The 22,071-nt window shown below is 44.6% G+C and overlaps 5 protein-coding genes across 7 annotated transcripts; 2 read left to right on the forward strand and 3 right to left on the reverse strand.

Moving 5' to 3' along the window:
- Window positions 1–147: 147 nt before the first annotated feature.
- Window positions 148–1,428, forward strand: RB195_015298 (uncharacterized protein; the record flags this gene model as incomplete). Of its 2 annotated transcripts, none has more annotated exons than XM_064205944.1 (1): window positions 148–1,428. In XM_064205944.1, one exon carries the CDS (start codon window positions 148–150, stop codon window positions 1,426–1,428), a length of 1,281 nt encoding a protein of 426 aa, XP_064061825.1. The 2 variants fall into 2 exon arrangements, with proteins under 2 accessions (XP_064061825.1, XP_064061826.1); XM_064205945.1 differs by having other exon boundaries at window positions 157–1,428.
- A 1,139-nt stretch (window positions 1,429–2,567) lies between these two features.
- RB195_015299 (uncharacterized protein) lies at window positions 2,568–12,785 on the forward strand (the record flags this gene model as incomplete). The annotated part of the gene is made up of 8 exons (XM_064205946.1): window positions 2,568–2,630; window positions 2,722–2,779; window positions 7,921–7,965; window positions 8,065–8,079; window positions 9,657–9,706; window positions 12,274–12,329; window positions 12,600–12,690; window positions 12,741–12,785. The coding sequence occupies 8 exons, from the start codon at window positions 2,568–2,570 to the stop codon at window positions 12,783–12,785; spliced, it is 423 nt and encodes a 140-aa protein (XP_064061827.1).
- RB195_015300 (uncharacterized protein) lies at window positions 4,265–4,858 on the reverse strand (the record flags this gene model as incomplete). The annotated part of the gene is made up of 1 exon (XM_064205947.1): window positions 4,265–4,858. One exon carries the CDS (start codon window positions 4,856–4,858, stop codon window positions 4,265–4,267), a length of 594 nt encoding a protein of 197 aa, XP_064061828.1.
- Window positions 12,786–16,031: 3,246 nt separating the features above from the next.
- Window positions 16,032–21,465, reverse strand: RB195_015301 (uncharacterized protein; the record flags this gene model as incomplete). Of its 2 annotated transcripts, XM_064205949.1 has the most annotated exons (5): window positions 16,032–16,323; window positions 16,390–17,812; window positions 17,950–19,036; window positions 19,107–19,972; window positions 20,286–21,465. In XM_064205949.1, the coding sequence occupies 5 exons, from the start codon at window positions 21,463–21,465 to the stop codon at window positions 16,032–16,034; spliced, it is 4,848 nt and encodes a 1,615-aa protein (XP_064061829.1). The 2 variants fall into 2 exon arrangements, with proteins under 2 accessions (XP_064061829.1, XP_064061830.1); XM_064205948.1 differs by lacking the exon at window positions 20,286–21,465 and having other exon boundaries at window positions 19,155–20,054.
- On the reverse strand, window positions 20,441–21,465 carry RB195_015302 (uncharacterized protein; the record flags this gene model as incomplete). The annotated part of the gene is made up of 2 exons (XM_064205950.1): window positions 20,441–20,655; window positions 20,778–21,465. The coding sequence occupies 2 exons, from the start codon at window positions 21,463–21,465 to the stop codon at window positions 20,441–20,443; spliced, it is 903 nt and encodes a 300-aa protein (XP_064061831.1).
- Window positions 21,466–22,071: the final 606 nt, after the last annotated feature.

Raw genomic sequence — 22,071 nt, forward strand, 5'->3', positions numbered from 1 at the left:
GCCACGGACCCTGGAAATTATCGAGAAATCTCTTTGCTGCGAGCTATGTACAAGGTATTAGAGCGGATTATCCTGGACTCACTCATTAAATATCGCGAATAAACAGCGCGTGACGAGCAAGTTGGCTTTCGTCCTGGACGATCTACGATGGACCAGATGCTCATCGTCAGAAGGGTGATCAAAATTCGGCAGCGGTATTCGAAGCCAATGCAATTAGCGTTTCTGAACTTTGAAGCCGCGTTCGACTCTCCTTACCGAGGCCGTCTTCTCAACGCGGTCTGCGCCGATAGAGTACTAAAAAAGTTCGTTCATTTGCTTGATGACATAAATCAACGAACAACTGCTGCAGTTCGAACACCAGCCGGATGTACAACACTTTTTGAAGTTGTAACTGGAGTAAGACAAGGGGCAGTGGCAGGACCCTTTTTGTTCAATTTCGCCATCGACGACAATATGCGAAGAACAGTCGACCTATGTCCTGCCAACATTGTCTTAGCACCATTAGGGTGCCCGTTGACTGACCTCGAGGACGCCGACAATGTTGTTATATTCGCGGAAAGCAGTACGAAACTTCAACATGTTGTCAACCTTGTATCGAAGCTGGTTACAGCCTATAGACTACGTCTACGCCCTGATAACTGCAAGCAGATGTGGATCTTTTCGAGACTTTGGACGGGAATCAGGGTGGACGGACAGCCGATAGAACTCGTCGATGAGGTCTGTTACCTGGGATATACGATAAAGAACAACGGCGGCTACGAGAGAGATATTCAGCAAAGATGCGCTAAGGCCACTTCTGCATTTAACTCCTTAACGAAATGCCTGTGGTCGACCTCCATCACCGACGAAGTCAAGCTGCGAGTCTACCTATCCGCAATTCGCCCCATCATGATGTACGGATCGGAGATTTGGGCAGCACCATCAGCGGTTATGGAGAGGCTTGACTTGACCACGGAACGAAAGCAGCTTAGACGGCAACTTGGCTACTTTTGGCCTAGGATATGTCACAATGAAAATCTTTACGCAGAAATTGATGTGGTATACCGGCGGATGACACGTGGAAAACATCAACATCTTGCACCGCCATCGAAAGTGGCTGAAGTAAATCGTCCTCGCTTCTTTGGTCATATATTAAGGAGACCGGCAGATCGCCTTGTTCAACGAGTTCTGAGGAGTTTGTTGGGTCCGAGCTGGAAGAAGCCACCTGGCCGAAAACGGAAGTTCTGGACTGAGGTGGTGAAAGAGGACCTGAGGACACTCGGCGTGGATAGGCAAGTCAGGCGGGACGTAAGGTTTCGCAGGATATGGAATAGCGACAAATGGATTGATTCTGTGCAAGCTCTCCCAGAAGATCGAAAAAGTTGGGCAGAGCTATGTTCAAGGATTGCACACCTTGGCGAAGATGCGGGTAATCGCGTCAGGCGATGACATCAGCCCGCCGATTAAGTCAGGTCATACAACATAGAATTGATACCGTTGTCCAGCAGCTGTGAATTTAAAGACAAAAATCAACGAATGAACTGTTCATGTGGCCGTTCAAGTGTACGCAGAATATAATGAGATGGAGTTGAAAAAAGGTATGTTTTGTGCTCCAGGTTGCCAGTGTTTCCCAACGTTAATGGTTTTGGCTGCTATTATATATTTGTTCATTAGAACCTCTCATCAAAATCCACATATTTCAAAGAAGTATTCTTGATCAATGAAAGTAAGGTCGAGTAGAAAGTTTGAAGACCAACACTGCGTTTGCGCAAACGGACAAACATGAGGAATCTGTTGGAATAAAATTGTATCGATAGAAGCGTTTCAGAGGTACTAAAGTTGTAATCCGTTCACGTAACGTCACGATTTTCCGACCATACTTAGTTGATATGAAGAAACAATGTTTTGAAGTCCAGATGCATTCATATAAAAAATTACATTGGACTTGTCCGTCCAGATAGTTTGCAGTGTTCATCGATGTCAGGTGGGTTCATTCATTGATCTTCCACCTGCGGGACCTCCGTTAAGGTTCATATCGTGTGGGTGTTGTTATTTTTTAGAGCAACATTTTTGCGTGGTTCATGGGTTCATCAGTAGAATCCTAAAGAAGGTTCTAGAGACATTTTTCCAGAGCTCTCGAGCAACGAAGGGTAGCCATTTTGTGTAGAATTGGTTTATGTATTCCAGAAGATAGTGTCGTACTTCCACCGGTATTCCTTAAAAACGGGGAGCTGCAAAAATGTTGCTCTAAAAAATAGAAATCCAAGTATGCAGTTCCCTTATTCGGTGCAGTTGTCTCTCGAAATGCTTCCCTAAATCTTATTTGTTCTTTTTACGTTCATAATTAAACCAACACTTTTAATACTGGTTAGTCTTCTGCTTTAGCAAGACATTTCAAAAGGAACTTCATTCTTTTCCATTCTTCATAATTGATATCCATCTAACGTCGTAAATGTTCAAACAAACAGAAATTAAAAATTAATAAAATGTAATTCCTCTGTTCCAAAACAGTGGTCTGCAACAGTGGTCTGTCTTTTACTTCAAAGGATATAGATTCGTCATTTTATCTCTACTTTTCAGTACTCTAAATGTATTTGCTCTATACATTTGGATTAGTTATCGTATTACTTGAAATTTCAACGTTGTTCAAGGTAAATTTGTTGATCTTGTCTCATACTACTCTTTGACATGATTTTCGCAAAAATTTTTGCTTATATCATGGTAAAGTTGGATAATTTTCAGTGCAAATCTAGAAGACTGTACATTCGCAGGTCTCCAGTGAACGGTTCTGCTCAACCTAGTCAGTCTTTTGGTAAAGAGAGAGCAAAGAGTTTGCGTTTAATTCCTCTTAGAGACTAAGACTTGTAAGACAGTAAGAGACTTGCGAAGCAAGTTGGACAGTTAAAGCAACATCTAAAACATCAACAGTGGAATTTGATAAATCCACGCAATTTCTGCAAATTTGCGTTTTTTACGTAGTTCACAGCTTCCTTCTGTTGCGCTCCTTTTGTATACTCAGGATCTGCAGGTCATCTTTAACTCGTTGAGCTAGTTTTTTATTATAATGTTTAACCCCTTCAGCGCTTATTGCATAAAGTCTAAACGTCCGGCTAAAGCCGGAATTCAGACTTTCTGTGGTGTTCACTTTGCTCCCTTCACTGATTAATGAAAATTAATAATAATGTATTATTTTCTGAAATTAGCTTTGTGTTTTTCGAACATCGCTTTCTTCTTTTTTTATTATATACAAAGGCGAAAGATTTCATAGTTATCTTGCTAAACGAGTCAGTTCTACATCTGGAGAATGTTCAAACATCAGCTTCCAACACTCCTCAGATGCCAGTATAATATAGATATAATTTTAAAGCATTACTTACGAGTGTTCTGCCTTATTTCCCCCAACAGTTATCACAGAATGACGCTTTAACATAAAATGACGTAAACAACATTATCGTACTGATAATGATAACGTTTCACATCAGTTGGCTACAATTTAAGCAGCCGGTTTCATTCGTGTTTCCACTTTCTGAAGAAGTCATAACACCAGGCTGAGGCAAACGTGAACGGAAACAGAGACACGGGAAGCGACGGGTACGCTGGCGTCGAGTCGATGCGCGAACCCCAGATAACTATAAAACGGGGTGCGACGGATCCACCGGCGTTGAGTTGGGGCGCCGACGGCAGATAGCTATAACGTGGGGTGCGACGGATCCGCGGCATCGAAATGATGAGCAATAACTTCGTGTGCACGCTGCAAAAGTAAATGAGACGTTGTCCTCTTGTTTAAATAGTAGCTAAGAGTTTACGTAATTTGACGTGTAAGGTTATCACTATCAGTACAATGATGTGGCTCACGCCATTTTATGTTAAAAACATCATTCTGCGACAACTGTCTAGGGAAAATAGGAGGAAAATCCGTAGTTTGAACAACGCTTTCAAATTGTGTCTATATTAAATTGGTATCGAAGGAGTGTTTATAGTTGAACTTCGAATGTTCTCTAAATGTAGATCTGACGTGTTTAGAATGAAACTATGAGATCTTTCGCCTATAGTTGCAAAAAAAGCACTTTTAGAAAAACACAATTCTAATTTTGCCAAAAATGTCACTACTATCAATTTTCATTGATCAGCAAAGACGAGGGAAGCGAACACCCGAACACCACAGAAAGTCTGGAGTCCAGCATTAACCGGACATTCAGAGTGGTCTATAATAATAGCGCATCACGTGTCCGGCCCACCTTATTTTACTTTCGTTGGCAAACGCGGCGGGGTCTCTATCTCGGGTCTAACGGCAAGCAATCTTCGATCGCTGACGTAGGAGAGAACTTTGAATCTCGTCCCTCACTTGCGTGAAACGGGATACTCCTAGCATCATTCTCTCAATTGCGCGTTCAATGACGCTCACCGCGTTTTCTTCCTGCTTACGAAATACCCAGGTTTCCGAAGCATAAGTCAAAGCTGGAAGTACGGTGGTGTTGAAAAGGTGAGCACGGAGCCAGGTGTTCCTGGTATTCTTCACTACATCCTCGATGCTCTTGTACACTCCCCAAGCCGCTCTTCTCCTCCTGCCCAGCTCGGGGGTCAGGTCGTTCATCATGTTCAGTCCTCGGCCCAGATAAACGTAGCTGGTGCATTCGGATATGTTCGTTTCGTTGAGCGTGAATGGGGCATTCGAGATCCATCCGTTTCGCATGAACATCGTCTTTTGTAGATTCAGCTGAAGACCGATGCATCCACATGTTTCGTCGAATTCGGTCAGCATTCGTTCCGCTTGGCTGATGCTAAGTGTTATCAGTACGACGTCATCAGCAAAGCGCAAATGGTGTAGCTGCTGACCATTAACCTTCACTCCCATGTCGTCCCATTCCAACTTTCGCATTGCGTTCTCTATTGTGGCTGTGAATATTTTGGGTGAAATACGTGATGCGCTTTAACGACAACCGTTGGACCAGAGCCGTGAGCGATTGGGTTCCCCACGATATTAAGCGCACTACAGGAAGACCGCCGACCCGATGGTCAGACTTCTTCACGAAGTCCTTGAAAGAAAAATATGATGCTCTTCGTGTCCCACGCGAAATGAGAAACCACTGGGCTACTCTACTCTGCGCCCGCTCGACCAGTTCGAAGATCAACGGGAGTCACGGTGATCAAGGTGATCAGGTGATATAATAACAGCAGTGATAGAAAGTAATAGTAATAGTTTTCAAAATACTAAAAGGCACTGAACAGAGCACTGAAAAGTTTCTCACCAACGAACCAAGAGAACTCTTTGTGCAAATGCTGAAAAGAAGAAAAGAAATCTAAAATGAGTGAAGGCAAGGATCTAATTCAATGCGAGGATTAAGCAGTTAACAGACATTCACAACTAATCTTTTTTTTGTCGTGTTCTAGTTAAGTTCTTAAAGATCACGGCATGTTTCCTCTGCAACAAAATCTAGAAACGTAATTTTCATTCCAAACATTAAATCTCATCAGTAGAACTATGACGGTGAGGCGCAGTCAGTATGAGGTTCCGCTGCGCAGTATGATCGATTGGAGGTTCGACTCCGCCCTAGCGCCAACCATACCTTTTATAAGTCTGGGGTCGATGAATTGCTACCTGAACTGTCTGAAATATTGACACATGACAAATCGACTAGACCTCGCAAGTCACTGCACGGACTAATTACGCAAACTTCAAACGATTCCGAATTGAAATGAACGCGATGGAGTTCTACAAGAAAATGCTATACTATGTTTCCTTAACCTTTTCTTCTACTGTTTTCAACCTACTCTAAAATCAAAGGATTAACCCTATTAACATGTAAGTGTCCGTTATATGTTAACACAACCTTTGCTGACATCTATTTAAAAATAATGACAGAGGAGCTGGCTGTCAGTGAGTTGTGGTTGCTGACGACAGCTTCCAAAAGTTCATTCTTGGATTCTTCACATAAGTGAAAAAATACAGCAAAAAATCTAGAAGAATGAAGAATATTATTCGAGCGTTATGCGTCGTTTTTGTGAGGCAATACTCCTCGAGCGGCCAACATTGCGGGCGAACAACTTTGTCGTAGCATAACGTTTTTATTGCATTCTAACAGCCTCAAAGATGTGGCTTAATATTTAAAAATAACAGTTATGCTCCTAGGTGCCGTTGCAGATAAAATGTGTAATGATCTTTAGGAGCTGAATTTGAACACGACAAAAGAGAATTAAAAAAAGTTTGTCATACGCTCAATCTCCCCGTTAAATTAGATCCATTCCTTCTTTTATGCTTTCAACTTTCCCAACATTTAAAAGCATCACTCCACGAATCTGAGGTGGTACGGATTTCAGGTGGAGTGTTCGTATACGGGATGGGAGACTACGGGAAGGGTGGTGATTCCGTTCATTTCTTCCTAATTGCCGTGAAAAACGCCCCGGAAGATACGGCTTCGGGCGTTCTGGCGCACTATTTTCTACAAGGAGTTCGACTGGAGCGCGCCAGCCTTGTGAGGCGCCGCTTCTTCCGGGCCGTTTTTACGGCAACTAGAAATGGACGGAATCACCCTTCTCTCCATAATCCCGTATAAGAATACTCCTTCTGAAATCTGCACCACCTCAGATCCGTGGGGTGATGCCTTTAAACAAAGACTTCCTTTGTTTCCTTGGTGATCTTTTCCAAGTCGACTACGCTACTTTCGGTGTATGTTAGTGCTCTTTTTTCGTTAAAAATTAAAAAGTTTCCGACCCTACGTCTTTCTGTTGTTGTGAAGGAAAACTGCGTAGAAACTACGTAGACTACAGGTGCGACAAACTTTTGTTTCTATTTTTTTCTTTAGTCGTGTTTTTTTCGGTAAGATCCTGAAAATAGTAACCAGTTTTCAACTTTTGAATAATGAGTTTGTCAAATGTTGGCGACAGAAGGCAGGGAGGCGAGATTTACGATGCCGAAGTGCTGCACAGGTACCAGAAGACAGAAGGAGAATGAAGGACGATCAGATAGTGCGCCCACGCTGGGAAGTATTATATTAAAACGGGAGTTGCGGATTCTTCGGTATGAGATTAATGCGAAAGTGTCAGAAGGAAGATAGATGTGATGGAAAGGGTTGAACATGAAGGAATATTTTGATAAGCTTGTGACTTGCTAATGCACTAAACAAAAACCTTCAATCGATCTGTACAGTCAGAGGACTAGCCACTCTTTTTGCATTGCAAAGTTGGAGGTGAACATGCTTATAAAAGTTCATGTGGTCTCATTAACTCATAACTGGAGGTTGTTGCCAAAGATTCCATGCTCCCTTCAGGCACTTAACCTTTCAGGTTATAGGCTTTGGCGACGTACTGGACGACAGCACCTTTTTCAATGTATGGGAAGCTTTCGCCATATAACAGTGCAGGTTATATAGCTCGTACGTTCCCAATGCGTACACTCGAACGCTTGATTGCGTTTAGTTAAAGCAGGGCCACTACGTGCAGATAGCAATCAGAATCGTACACACAGCCCATAACTGGAGGTGTTCTGTGTTATCACGTTTTTCATACACCATCGTATTGTTTTTGACACTCGCTCTGGTAAAATGCTTGCATGCGATTTGGGCGACTCTAGTGGGATTCCCGCCGGCAGTTTTCATCTTTGAGGAGAATTTTCGTGGTATACACACATAAATACAGACAAAAATACACTGAGAAATAAAAATACATGCGTTATTATGATGATGGGAAGAAAAATAATGTTTAAACTTGTTACTTAACTCCAGGTTTTCTGTTCCTTGATAATGTTTAATTGCGTTAGATTCATCTGAGCATTTTTGGATGGACATATTTGTATGCAATGATATGTGTAGTATTTGAAGCAGCTCTTCGAATAGAATTAAAAATCTGTCTTTGTGGAATTTCCACTGAGCTTCAATCTTTTACTAGGTGTACCTTTTTTTATATAACATTTTCCACTTGAAATTCTTAATTCCAACGTTTTAGTTGCTTCAGCTTCCCAAAGTAACGAGAACAAGGAACAAAACAAAGGTTCGATTTTTTATTTCAAAAAGTGAACTGACGCTGTTTTCAAAAATTGAATGAACACTAGGCAAACCCCCGGAGACGACAATGTGTTGAATTTTATAGAAACAAGTGAAGAAGGTAAATTCATCAAGGTTTTCTTCTATTTTCTCTATTGTGGTAAGATCGCTCCTGGAATCTGAAGTCGTCCATTTAAACATATCCTGTTTGAATATAGAAGTAGCATGTCACGGAATCGACGATGTTGGGGTCCCTCCATGAAAAGAAGGTTAAGGGTTTAAGTTCACGACTATGTGCGTGATTACGCTCAATTCTACCCAGGATCAAGCGTTGTGATGGGACACGACTCTCTCGAATACGACCCCCTCTTGACATGTTGTTGAAATATTGATATTAAAATATTTTCATTTTTATTCCACTCTATTTTTACTCTGAAATCTATGAAATTCCTTTAAATACTGATTAAAGGACAAAATGCGACGAAAAAAGAGAACAGTCTGCTGCATAAGTTGACTTATAGAGGAATGACGAAAAACAAGCCGAAGAAAAAGAACATTTTCTCTACAATATGACAATGGGACAACCCAGGTCCGACCTCCCGTTGAGTCAAATTTTTGTAAAATAGTTAGAAACTTGAAACCACTCCTAAAAGAAAAAGAGTTTAATTATACATAGTTATTAGCATTTCATCCGGTGTGGCGCAGTCGGTTAGAGATCCGTTGTAGTCAGATGGCAGAGAGTTCGAAACCGCCGTGACGCATCATCTTCTGGGATTGATAGGATAAAAACACTGACTTGATCCCCGGCTGCCCCCGTAACTCACTTGCCGTAAAATGCGTTGGCGCATTCCAAATGGATTGATGCGCCAGCAACTCTATTATTATGTTATCCTTCATTCACTAACGTCTTCCGCACACTCCTTTACGGCCCCCTTCCCTTTACGACCCATCACACGCTTGACCCTGTTTCCTGTTATAAAAGGCATCACCCCACGAATCTGAGGTGGTACGTATTTCAGGTGGAATAATCGTATACGGGATCGTAGATTATGGAGAGATAAGTGATTCCGTCCATTTCTCCCTAATTGGCGCAAAAAACGGCTCAGAATATACGGCTTCGAGCGTTCCGGCGCGCTACTTTCTACAACGAGTTCGAATGAAGCGAGCCTTGTGCACGCGCCGCATCTTCCGGACCGTTTTTTACAGCAATTAGGAAAAAACAGACGGAATCACCCCCCTCTCCGTAATCTACTATCCGTATAAAAATACTCCACCTGAAATCCGTACCACCTCAGATTGCCTTTAATCGGAAATGTGCGTGAGAAACAGCACTAGCTGCACAGTTCCCTCCCCTTCCTAATTGCTATAATGACTCACAAATCTTATGATACACATGAAACAATGTGATTGAACTCCTTTTCACCCGTTTCCGTCTAAAACTACAAAATATTCAAAGATGTAGAGGTAGACTTCCTCCTGCAGTAGAAGCAAAATCTACATGAAATCAAAGGTCACCTTATGAGGATCTCAATTGTGACACTTTAACAATCGTTCCGTAGGAAAAATAGCCAAATAAGAAGAGCCTTTCATCTTTTTCCTACATCAGTCATTTCGACATGCTAGCTAGTGAGTAATGTCCTTGAGTTAATAATTTGTGCGTTCGTTGAGAAGATACTTGTTGAAGACGCAAAATTTCAGGTCGCCTGCCACAAAAAGAAAAGTTTAATTTGGACAAACCGGTCAAAAAGGCATGGCTAAATTTTCCATTTTTCATCACATTTCACTTTCCATCTTCTCTTACATTGGTGACATGACGTGATGTGCGACTTTATTACATTCATGCTGCCTCTATTCACAATATGGTTTTTTTTATGCCAAAAATTCTTTAAAAAACAAAAAGTTACGGGCTTTCAACGTCGGCTGCTTCAAGTATCCTGTCTTTTGTGTACTTTAAGATGTTTCATTCATCGATTGTGCCGTCGATATTAAATTTAAATTAAAGGCATCACCTCACGAATCTGGGGTACTACGGATTTCAGGTGGAGTATTCGTATACGGGATAGTAGATTATGGCGAGGGGTGATTCCGTCCATTTCTTCCTAATTGCCGTAAAAAACGACCCAGCAGATGCGGCGCGTGCACAAGGCTGGCGCGCTCCAATCGAACGTGATATGGATTTCCGATGGCCAAAGACTATACGGGATCGTAGATTGCAGAAACGGTCAGGAAGATGCGTCTTCGAGCGTTCCGGCGCGCTACTTTCTACAACGAGTTCGGTTGGAGTGAGCCTTGTGCACGCGTCGCATCTTCCGCACCGTTTTTTACGGCAATTAGGAAGAAATGAACGGAATCACACCACTCTCCATAGTCTCCCATCCCGTATTTGAATACTCCACCTGAAATCCGTACCACCTCAGATTTGTGGGGTGATTCCTTTAACGGTTCTCGAGAAGGAAAGAATCGATGTTCAACTAATCCTAGGAGAAGAGATGCAAATTGCAAGAGATAACAAGCAGAAGTTCATAATTTATTTTTTCAACAATTTTGAATTCTCGATATCAAAGCCAGCAACTCAAGCAACTGCAACAGCAGCTCCCAATTTTACGTTATAAAAGTTATTTTTCTAAGTGTTGTAGGAAAGATGATTGATAAAAATAGTGACAAAGATGGAACAAACTATTCTGCAGGAAAAAAGGAACAGAGAGGAAAGAAAGAAAACAGAAAGGTCAAAGGAATAGATTATTTGATCGCTCGCCCTGCTACCTGATTAGTGAGCATGGCGATGCATTCTTCTTTACGATTGGACTTTTGGTTATTACGTAAAATTTTTCAATGTTTGTTTTTGCGCGTCTGGTTCGCACGCCAAGATCGTGACTGCTATCTTGAAAAAGATGTTGTCATGACACTATCATCTGAAAGGGTTGATAGTTTTGATTTCAGGAGCTGATCCAGGTGCTGTGTGTCCCATGCACATAATGCTCTCCCTCTTCCCTTGTTTCCATTCGGACAAACGAAACAGTTAGGTGTTTCAAACCCTGTCATACATACGACTGCGCACTACCTGCTTCCGCCTGTCGTAAACTTGCCTGCCCTAAATTGCTCATATCATCCGAAATAAAAGAATAAAAGGATAAGGTCTTTGGCACATCAATCCAAGCATGAATGTGCGATGTGCCAATACGTTTTATTGCAACTCATAATCGTTGAGTTTTGAAAAGCATATACGACGACTTGTTGCACCTGCGGTGTCATCCGGAATAGACAGAAGAGGATTGCCATCTTTTCTACCATGTGGCACCGGCGCTCTGTTATATGGCTCTGCTCTGGGTAATACTATAAGCAGAGTAGAGATTTGGTCATAGGACGAAGTCTCGCTCATACATTAGTCGTTGCTTTCATGTCTTAGGTGGAAAAACCCCTACCGGAATGCAAAGCTCATTTGTACTGCCATATATAAGTGACTGCTGCAATAAATGTCCAACGTAAGCCGAAATGCACACTTACTTCGATTTATCAAATAACCAATACATAAAGTTCACGATTGAAACCCAAAAGAAAATTGGTTGCCGATTCTCAATGTCTAGGTACAATTGTACAGGGGAAACTATAAACAAAGTGGTAGCGAAAATCCAGTTGTAAGAACATTTCAATACATTACCATTTATCGCACCTCTGAAGAACGAAGAAGTCAGTTGCTGAAAATATGTTTAGGACAGCTGCAGCGGTTTCATCACAAGTCCAAGGGCTCATTGGCTCTATAAACATGGCTAACCATATTGTTCAGCCTAATGGGTATTCAGCAGCGGTTTCCCATTTCAAATGTGTGTGACAACATGACATAGCGTCATGACAACATCTTTTTCAAGGTAGCAGTCACGATCTTGGCACGCAAAAGAGACGTTCTGGCGCGAAAAACATTCAAGCGTTTTATGTAACATCCAAATGTCCAATCGTAAATCGTAAAGAAGAATGCATCGATGTGACCAACGAGTTAGCGCCGAGCACGTAATAAGACCTTTGCGGATTTTGACATACAGGGTCAGATGTAAGGGGCACCATTATTAGTTATTCAATATGGTGTGGCAGGTAGTATTTTTTCTTAGGAAAATCTCTAAAAAATAAAATAAAAACAAAAGCAAAATAAAATAAAATAAAAAGAATAAAAAGACAAAAAGAGTAGGAAAATAAAATAAAAAGTAAGACAAAGGCAAAAAAAATTGAAATTAAAAATAAAAATGCTGAAGCTTTGGATTTCCACACATATAATACTTGCTTTTGGTTGGACAAAGCGCTTTAAATTTCCCTCGCTTTTCAGTCTCCTCCTAAAACGGATTTGGATTCTTTGCGTGAAGAAAATCCACTTTCTAAGGCGTGGGTTCCTCCTACTTCAGAAGTGCATAGAAGTGTTCCGTCATCATTCAAAATTTATTGGTTGAAATTTAAAAAGTGGTTTTTTTGAAACTGTAAGTTTAAGTGACTCTGTGCATGTTTGAAAAGCCAGGTGGGCGTGACTTTTCCAAACATACGTTTTGTTCATGATTCGCTATTCCGATTCATGTGCCAATTTTTGGGATCACTTGCAGACATATAATGTTCATTGATAATCTTGAAAATTCTGTCCTGTAGCAGATCGTTTTCAAGGGCGGTCAAAATGAAAAAGGGTACACGAAAGGAGAAAGCTGTTCAAACACTCATCAGTCCTGAAGAAAAATGTGGAACAATGTCACTCTATGTACGTTCACTCCCGTCGTATCATAGAATAATGCAAATCACTTATTTTAGGAAATGGACCGCCCAGTTCTCGACGAGAAAAAAGGCGAAGTTTAAACGTTATCCTTTAATAAAATGCTCTAATGTTCAAGTCTTAATATAAACTTTTGCTTCTGAATGAAGGTTGTTTGTTTGTTGGGTTGTTCCCCTCCGCCTAATATTCGTAGAGGTTATAACTCCGCCAAAGGCACAATGATTGAATAAAAAAAAGAGAAATGTGTAGATTTAAGGCTGACAGTTATTCCTTCTGACAACAGAATAATATTATGTTATAGAATCAGAATTCTGAGAATAGGGTAGAAAAAAAAAATTAGAGGGGGCCCAAAAATTCCAACTCCAAAAATTTAAAATTCTCCCCCCAAAAAAAAAAAAAAAAAAAAAAAAAAAAAAAAAAAAAAAAAAATTTTTTAAAAAAAAATTTTTAACCCCCCCCCCCCCCCCCCTTAAGTTAAAAAAAAAAGAAAAAAAAAAAAAAAAAAAAAAAATTTTTAAAAAAAAAACCCCCCTAAAAAAAAAAAAAAATTACTTTTAAAAAAAAAAAAAAAAATTTTTTCCGCTGTCGTGCCCCGGGTCCGCTCCAAGTAGGAGCAGCGGGCATCGGTGGGGGGGGGGGGGACCCAGGGCCGACTGCCCGGATCCGGAGGGGCCCTGCGCTGGGCTAGCCACCGGGAGGCAGCCTAGCCCCTCCAAACCCTGCCGGCTCGATCCGAGTGTCCCTTCCCCCCAGCCCCGACTCCCCCTTTGGGGGCCTCGGGGCTGCTCCCTTGATCCCACGCCCCAATATGTTTGCTAGGGTGCAATGCGGTTATAAGGGTTTTACAAATAGGGTTATCCTTAAGACATCAATACACGACACGGCACGCACAAATATACACGACATAAAGGTGGATCAATAAAGGGGCTAGTCATGGCTAGATGGTTAAGTGGTTCTCGGCGGCAGATGGATTAGGGTTGCGGTTCGGACCCCGTGGGCAGCCAGCCAGGGATAGGGTTGTTGCGGTGGTGTGGTGGTGCGGCTATCGAACGAGGCGGAATACAACACGACGCAACACGACACCACGATCAATGCGGATAAGAGACTGGTCCGAGATCGGGAGAGTGGCGAAAGAAAAAACTGGAACCCCGACTGCTCGGTGCCAGCCCTTATATATGGCGGCCGCGTGGGAACGCTACCGTAATACGTTGCCATTGGCAATGTTTCCCACGCTGCGCGCGAGAACTGCGGCCGGCTGGCTGGGAAAGTCGTGCCGGGCACGACACTGGGGGCGGCCGAAAAGAACCGCTTGGGCGAAGATGGAGGCCTGATGGTACTGGCCACAAGTGGGACCCCGAAGGGCCAATGGTTGCCGAGAACCGGTCATCTACGAGTCAGACAAACACAACCTACGGGTGATTCTAGCTGCCGCCCATGCTTACCTAAGATTACCCTACAGGACGGCAGGTGTATGCCCGCAGGCAAAGGTCTTGCCTGATGACGACGTAGACGACTCGTGGCGTTGTACTGGTTCGCTCGACAAGTGGTTGACCATGTGGACGATGTTGAGTAGGAGGAGACGGTGACGTGCAGCGGCTCGACATGGGTTCAGTGCTGAGCCATGACGGCAGCGGCTCGACATGACGGCGGCTCGACAAGGGCGTTCAGCGGCTCGACATGGGCAGCGGCTCGACATGGCTGTGGCTATACATGGATGGTGAACAGTGGGACCCAACTAGTACCTGAAACATAAAGAATTTGATGGATTTTCCTGGGAGGGCCAAGGTGAAGTTGTAAGGAAGAATTTAGCTTCCTCACTGCGGTTTTTCCTGAAGGGGGTATAAGTCCCATGTCGAAAGATGGCGTCAAGCAAATGAAGGGGGTTATTGATTGATCCCTTCCCTCACAAAGGTGGGCCGTACAACTGTGGTGGCGATACGTATGGTGGTAAGTGCGGTGGTGAAGATGGTTCATTATGTCGTGATGAGATGGTAGATGGAATGTTGCCGTGTGGTGGTTGATTGCAGATGGTAAAGGTGGTATGTGGTTTGTGGCAGGATGTTTTGGTAAGATGGTATGTGGTTATGGTATGGTAAGAAGGTGTGGTATGTGGTAAGGTGGTAGAAATGGATCGTACTGACGTGATAACGGATAAGAAATGGATGAGCAAATAAAGGGTAGATGGATAAGCGGCAGCACCTTAGTGATATAGGAAAGAAAGGAGAGAAAAAAAGGGGGAAAGTACCACGTAGTTAATCTGAGTTGACCCGTCTGAGTGACAGGTCATAATTCAAGAACTACGTGGCGCTAACAAGCATGAGAGGGCAACTGAAGAGGGAAAGGATAAGGGTTAGATAAGAGTAACAAACATAAACTTAAAAGAATGACTTCTATGTGAGGAAATAAGGGCGGAGCGCTATTGCGCAATAACTATAGATATTACGAAATAAGAGAAAACTTCAAAAAGATGAGTGTTAGACTACAAATCTAAGATAATGAGTAATATACTACGAGAAAACATATAACTACATACTATGATAAAGAAGGAAGAAAAACAGAAAAGAGTAAATGATAAAAATAAAGGAAGAAAAACATAATGTACAAAAGGATGGAAGGGATTGGTTACAATCTAGGAAATGATGAATGATAAAGGTGCTGCAATAGATGGTGAGAAGGTAAAAGGAGTGATAAACACGAGTACGATACAAGGGAACACGAAAAAGTAAAAAGGTGCATGAAAAAGGTGGCTTACATGCGTTTGCGACGGTGACGCCAAAGAGTAAGATGGATTTCACAACCTATGCAGACAAGGGTACGCTAACTACCGTAATACTGGTCCTAGACGGAGAAGGTGGATTGGAGCGCAAAAACTCGAGGGTGAGTAAGAAATGGCTGTACAGTCGCCGAAAGGGTATAGAGATGCGGATTAGGACGCAGACCAATGCGGCGCGATGCGGTGGGTTTGGAAGGGTGCGTTGGTATGCGGAAGAATGCGGCAGGGTGCGGTAGGGTGCGGAAGGATGCGGAGGGATGCGGTAGGGTGCGGAAGGATGCGAAGAGATGCGGTAGGGTGCGGAAAGGACAAAAAATAGTGGAATAAAGTGGTAATTAAGTGGTAAACGTGAAAATAAATTTTAAAACGTGGGAAAACGTGGCTAAACGTGGTAATAAAGGATAAAACACAACAATACAAGAAATGGTAAAGTGGTGTGTAAAGTGGAATAAAATGCAATGGAAATGGCACCGAAAGCAAAAAAGACATCAAACTAAGGGCTAAAAAGCACCAAACGAGAAAACAAAAAGCACAAAATACTAAAGCAAGTAAATACTCACGCTCGCTTGGTACCAAGTGCGAATCGTACCCGTTTGGCTGCTCGTGGCGATTGGATCCGTAAGGGTTGCAGTTGTTGGCGGCTCTTCTTCGGTCGTGGGTCTTCCTTTGCAGAAATCTCCAATGGATGTAGTTGATTGATCGATCTCTGCAATTCATGACCGTTTGCAATGCGGAGAGTGGCTGATCTGCGTATGTTGGATTTAGTGCGGTGGATAGTGGTTATGATGGCTAAAGGCCATTGTCCACGTGGAACATTCTTATCGTCTCCTACCGATGGAATGAGTGGACTGGACCTTCCTTGATGGATACGGTGTTGGTGACGTGCGGATATTGCGGATAAGTAGTCCTTTTACCAGATTTCCCAGAAGTTGTTCAATACGGCGAGTGTCTCCTTGTACCATTCGGAAAGACGGCTTGGAGGGATGTAAAGAGGGTTGTGGTACGGAGATGGTAATTGGAGTTCCACTTGCGGTGAGACGAAATCTATTGGTCGAAGGACGTGTGGTGGAGATGATGTGTCACTGATGGATAAAAGTGGTCTGGAGTTGAGCACTGCTTCAATTTCTGCAACCAGGGTCTGGAATTGGGAGAGTGGTAATAGGGTATGTTTGATGGCTTTTTTGAATGCGGATTTGAAGAGACCGACTAGACGTTCATAAAATCCTCCTTTCCATGGGGAAAAAGGAGTGATGAACCTCCACTCGATCTTGCGGTTGGCGAGTTGAGTGGATATCTTTTCTATGGCTTTGCGGTTATAGATGGTGCTTTGTAGGGAGTCGTTAGCTGAGCGGAAAGTGGTGGCATTGTCGCTGATAATGAGGTCCGGAGTACCTCTGCGAGCAATGAAACGGCGAAAGGCGAGTAAAAACTCGAATGCGGTGTTGTTGTGGACTAACTCGAGATGTACAGTGCGGGTTGCCATGCAGGTGAAGAGACAGATCCAAATCTTGGCCTGAGAATGGAGCTGATCTCTATAATAAAGTGGTCCTAAGTAGTCTAGTCCAACCTTCTGGAACGGTCTAGAGCGGTTGACTCGTTCCGGAGGGAGACTAGGCATCTCAGGATAGCGGTAAGCGTGTCCTTGGGCTCTTCTACATACTGTGCAGAGCCGAAGGATTCTGGTGATGGTGGTTTTGATGGAAGGGATAAAATATGATGTGCGGAAAGCGGCTATTGTGGCATGAACACCTGAATGGAACCTGGTCTTGTGGTGGTACATAACGAGAAGATGGACAAAGTGGTGCTCCGGAATAAGAAGGATTGGTGCAGATGACTGAAACGAAGTCCGAGCATGGTCTAATCGATTCGGACATAGGATCAATCCATCTGCAGCGCGGTGAGCGTTGTACTTATCCAATGGTAGTCGTTTCAACGTGGATTCACTCTCGCGGTAATGCTCCATGATGAGGAGAGTTTCCGCGTTGGTGATCTCCGAGGCTGAAACGTCCTTGGACAGTACAACAGTGGCTAGGTTGAGGGTGTAATTGCGGATGCGGGTTTTTTGGAATAGGGCTTTGATGAACTTAAGCACATACGCGGTTGAGCAGATGAGCTTAATATAACTACTAGTGGCACGGAAGCGAAGTGGTGATTCATATGGTTGTGTCGGAAGGACACTAAGGGCCTGAAACTCGTGCTCCGCCTCAGGACAAAGATCCTGAGGTAGGGCAAAGTCCGTATCGGCCTTAGGCCAATCCGACTGTGGAGAACAAAGGAAAGATGGTCCATGCCACCAGACAGCGTCAGCGGTCGAAAGTCCACGAGTTGCACAGTCAGCTGGATTAGAGTTTGACTGCACATAATAGAACTTCGTCTGAACGTCTGTCTTGTGGAAAGTGATTGCGGATCTTGTTCACTCGATTCTGAACGAATCGCTTAAGTGGACGAGACGAGTGGATCAAAGGTGGATGAACATGCAGTGAGCGCTGTGCGCTTCGAGTACACATTCGCGGATACGGTTTTAAGTGGTATGAGAAGGGTGTCGGTGCGTGAATTCCAGGGAATACCAAGGAGCTTCACGGATGATGGATTCCTGACTCGATCAGATGGCTCTATGGACTGGTTTACGGTGTTGGAGTTGCACAAGAACTCTCGAAGGTTCATGTGCATGGAGTTGAATAGGAATTTGGAAGAGCGGTACTTCTTAATGGCTTGTCGTTCCGACGAGGCACTAAGAAGTATGTTGTCGACGTAGATGTTGTCCTCGATCTCCTTATGGAGTGGCTTCGATGGTTCAAGATGGAGGTAATACAGTATGGATGCGGCTAAAAGGAATGGTGATGCGGTTATACCGAATGGTACGCGGGTAAACCGGAAGATCCGAAGATTATCCGCAGTTGGTGGTAGGTTAGGGTTGCGAAGCCAAAGGAAACGAGTGGCATCCCGTTGATTACGTTGTAGACGAATCTGAAGGAAAGCCTTCTCTACGTCGGCAATAAGGAGATATGGTGTTGAGCGGCTACGGAGGAGGATTCCTACCATGTCTGGTAGGATTGCGGGGCCAGAGTGGAGACAGTCGTTTAAGCTCGGTGCGCCTCTGTAGTGGGAGGACGCATCAAACACGACTCTCAATTTAGTGGTGGCCGATGTTTCCTTTATGAATGCCTGATGTGGTATATAATAGACTCTGTGGTCGTCGAACTGGTGCTCGTCGACCTCCTCTATTATGCCCTGCTCCAGGTAGTCGGTAAAGGTTGCGGTATATGTTTTCCAAAGGGTAGGTTTGGTTTGGAACGAACGGTACTGGCTCTGAAGACGCTTAAAGGCTAACATTTTGTTGTCGGCAAGGCGAGGGTGGGATGACTTCCAGGGGAATTGAACGTGCAAGTAGCCGTCAATTACCTGGGCGGTATCCTGAAAACGTTCCAGGATCCGTGTGTCCTCTTCCTTGTCGACAGAGGGATCGGGATCTTCGGTTATGCCTAAACGGCCGAGGTCCCATAGGCGGGTGATGTCGTCTTCAGAGCGATGTGGTGTAGATGGTGATGTGGTTAGATGGTTCTGCGATTGTCTTAGTAAATTAACGAAAAAAGGTTGAACCCGAGACAACTGGTCCGAATCGCGTGTTAACGAGCATCAATCCTGAGGGTAACTGCTTCGGTGACTCCTTTTTCAGGACCTCCCAGAAGTAGTCGATACCCAGCAGGATATCTGTCGTAACGTGGCGACTGATGGTAAGGCTGTTAATGCGGAATGTGCGGAGTGCGTGTTTGTCTTCTTTACTAAGACGATATGGTTTGAACTGGGAAGTTAGAACTTCCTGAGTTCGTAGGGTTACGGGGAATGGTTTGTTTGCGGCATCTAAGAGGGTGGCGTCGACTGTGCCGGATTCTTGGGTCGAACGATGACCTCCGAATCCGATGACGGTCAGCGGCTTGTGGTCGTAGAGTTTAAGGGATAGGCGCTTAGTGGCTGCGTTACTTATGAAGCTGTTCTGGGCTCCTGAATCCAGCATGACGTTGACCGTTTCAAGGGTCTTCGTCTTAGGGTTGCGAATGTGAGCCTTAACAGTCATAAGAAGAGGGCGTTGGTGGTTGGATGAAGTGGTAAGGGTGGTGGGGTCGTCGACCGGACGGCAATCAAGAGCGTTATGCATCTCGTCGTCCGTGTCGGCGACATGGCTACTGGATTCTGGGCTGGAATGGTTTCTGCGGCGTACGGGCGAGAGACTATCGCGCGGATTAGCACGAAATCTGACCCCGTAAGGTGGTAAAGATGGAGACGGTGAGTGGCGGCGTTGGTTGCGGTGGCGCATTCGCTCTGAATCACGTTCAGATCGACGATAGGGAAAATGGTTGCGATGAGACTGATGGTGGTAGTCTCTGTCGCGATAATGGCGCCTATATGGTGAATAGATGAAATCGACTAGATGGTGAATAGGGATAATCGTACGATGCAGAGGAATGGCGAGATGAACTTCTTTCACGGGACGATTCCCTAGAAGGGTACCGACCACGTGGAGAACGATAAGAATATCGATCATAACAAACACTATTACGACTATTACGACGATTATCATTGGAACGCCTAGACCTATCACGAGAAAAACGAGAAACGGACGAATACGAACAAAGTATGGTATGGTGGTTACGTTGGCAGTAACGACAGTTCGGAGCCCGACAAGAGTTGGCCATGTGCCCTGGTTGGACACATTTCCAACAGTGGTTCCGCACTATCATACGGCGAACGTAGGTCTGCATAGATGTGGTGCAGCGGGTCGTGCGATGGCTCCTCGACCCGCAGAAACTACATCTATGCGGATCATAAAGTGGTTCTGGAGATGGTGAGCGGTTGCGGTATGTGGTGGATAATGCGGAATAGGGTTGATCGTGGCTAAGTGGAGGACAGTGGCTATTGTCAAGCTTCTCAAGTTCTTGAATAAACACATCAATACCAGCAAGAAACTCATGCATCTTCCAAATCGTACCTGACCGGTGTTCCATCCTGTTCACTTCCAGCTGAGTCTCTCGTGGGAATTTGCTGCGTATGAGCTTCTTGAGCGATAGCGATGTTGACGTGTCCTCGAAACGGTTGAGCTGCAGGATACATGCTTGGATCTGGCATAACGTGTCCCTCTGCGATGAAGCGGCGGCAGACGACGCTGGCAAGTTCTCTAATTTCTGTAAAAAGAAATTATGGGTGAACTGCGGACGGTCATACCGTCTGCGTAGGGCTTCAATGACTAGGTGGTAATTGGAGGGATCGGTTATGTCGTACCCCTGTACAACAAGTGCGGCGCTACCTTTAAGGCTGCTACTAAGATGGATAAATTTGGCAGCGGTGGATAGGGATGGATTGTCGTGGACCGCGGTCTTGAATTTGGCCCAGAAATCATAATAGGTGGAGAAATCCCTATCAAAGGTAGGCAGCTCTACCTTGCGGAGTTGTACATTCATGGTATCCGCAGCAGGGTATAGTGGTGATGAGCCTCCGGACATATGCGGTGGTGTCAGGGTAGGGTTTGTGATGGATGTAACATCCATCGGCTCATTAGTGGTGTTAGTAGGGTTATATTGTGGTGTGGTGGATGCGCTTATGGTGGTGCGAAGCATATCCGCAAGTTCGGTTTCCTTGCGGATAAGATCGTCGAGGGCAAAGATGGTAGCGGTTGCGGTTGGTTCCATTTCGTCACCTTTGTGATCACGCCAGTAGATGTCAAAGGCATCCATAAGCTCTATGGCGTTTGGTTGGTTTTCGATAAAGCTTATGGCGTGTTCGTGGCGCTGTTGGAATGTCTCCAATGCTATTTCAATGGAGATCTTGGCGTTTCCCATGTCCTCGATTCGACGCTGGAGGGTGCGGAGCTGTACTGCCGGGTGGGCGTCCGAATGGAAGACGGTTGGGTAATTGGAGTTCGCCGAGTTGACCAGCCGCGTCAAATTGTTGATCGCGTTGGCCAAGCGTGCCTTGCAACCACGGAGCGTAAACATGATAACCGTATCGTAGAGTGATACCACCTAAAAATGTATATAATATGCTGTTGCCATGTAGGGTATACGATGCGCGGACATGCGGTGAAAGATGGTGTGGTTGGGAAGTGGGAGCACGGACAGCACAGAGGCGGGGAATCTGCGACAGGAGAGAGGAACCCCGTCAACGGGCTCACAAGGACCCAGAGTGGCTAATGCCACAACAACAAGGTGCCAACACTACAAACAAGGGGATGAGGATGCGGGTCCGCGGATGCAAGGGCCATAGGTAGATCATCGGTCTGGCGCGTGCGGATATGCGGCTTGTGAGAGCCATAGGCTAGTGGTGTGCGACTTCCGATCCTAGGTTCCCACCGGGACCCACTACGCCTTCCTTCCTACAAGCTGCACTAACCGCAAGGCGCTTAAGGAGCCTACATCCCAAAATGCGTGCGCGCAGGAGTGCGACTACCGCTATGGAGATTATACCCCTAGGATTGCTGCCACCAACCCTAAGGGTAACCCTGGTTCAGTCCTCTACATGTGGGATGCAATAGCCCCAGTCGTGACCCTCGCACATGAACCCTCGCACTCGCAAACCCAACCCCCATGCTCGAGTGCAGTGCC

The sequence above is a fragment of the Necator americanus genome, chromosome V, assembly GCF_031761385.1.
Source record: "Necator americanus strain Aroian chromosome V, whole genome shotgun sequence".
NCBI lineage: Eukaryota > Metazoa > Nematoda > Chromadorea > Rhabditida > Ancylostomatidae > Necator > Necator americanus.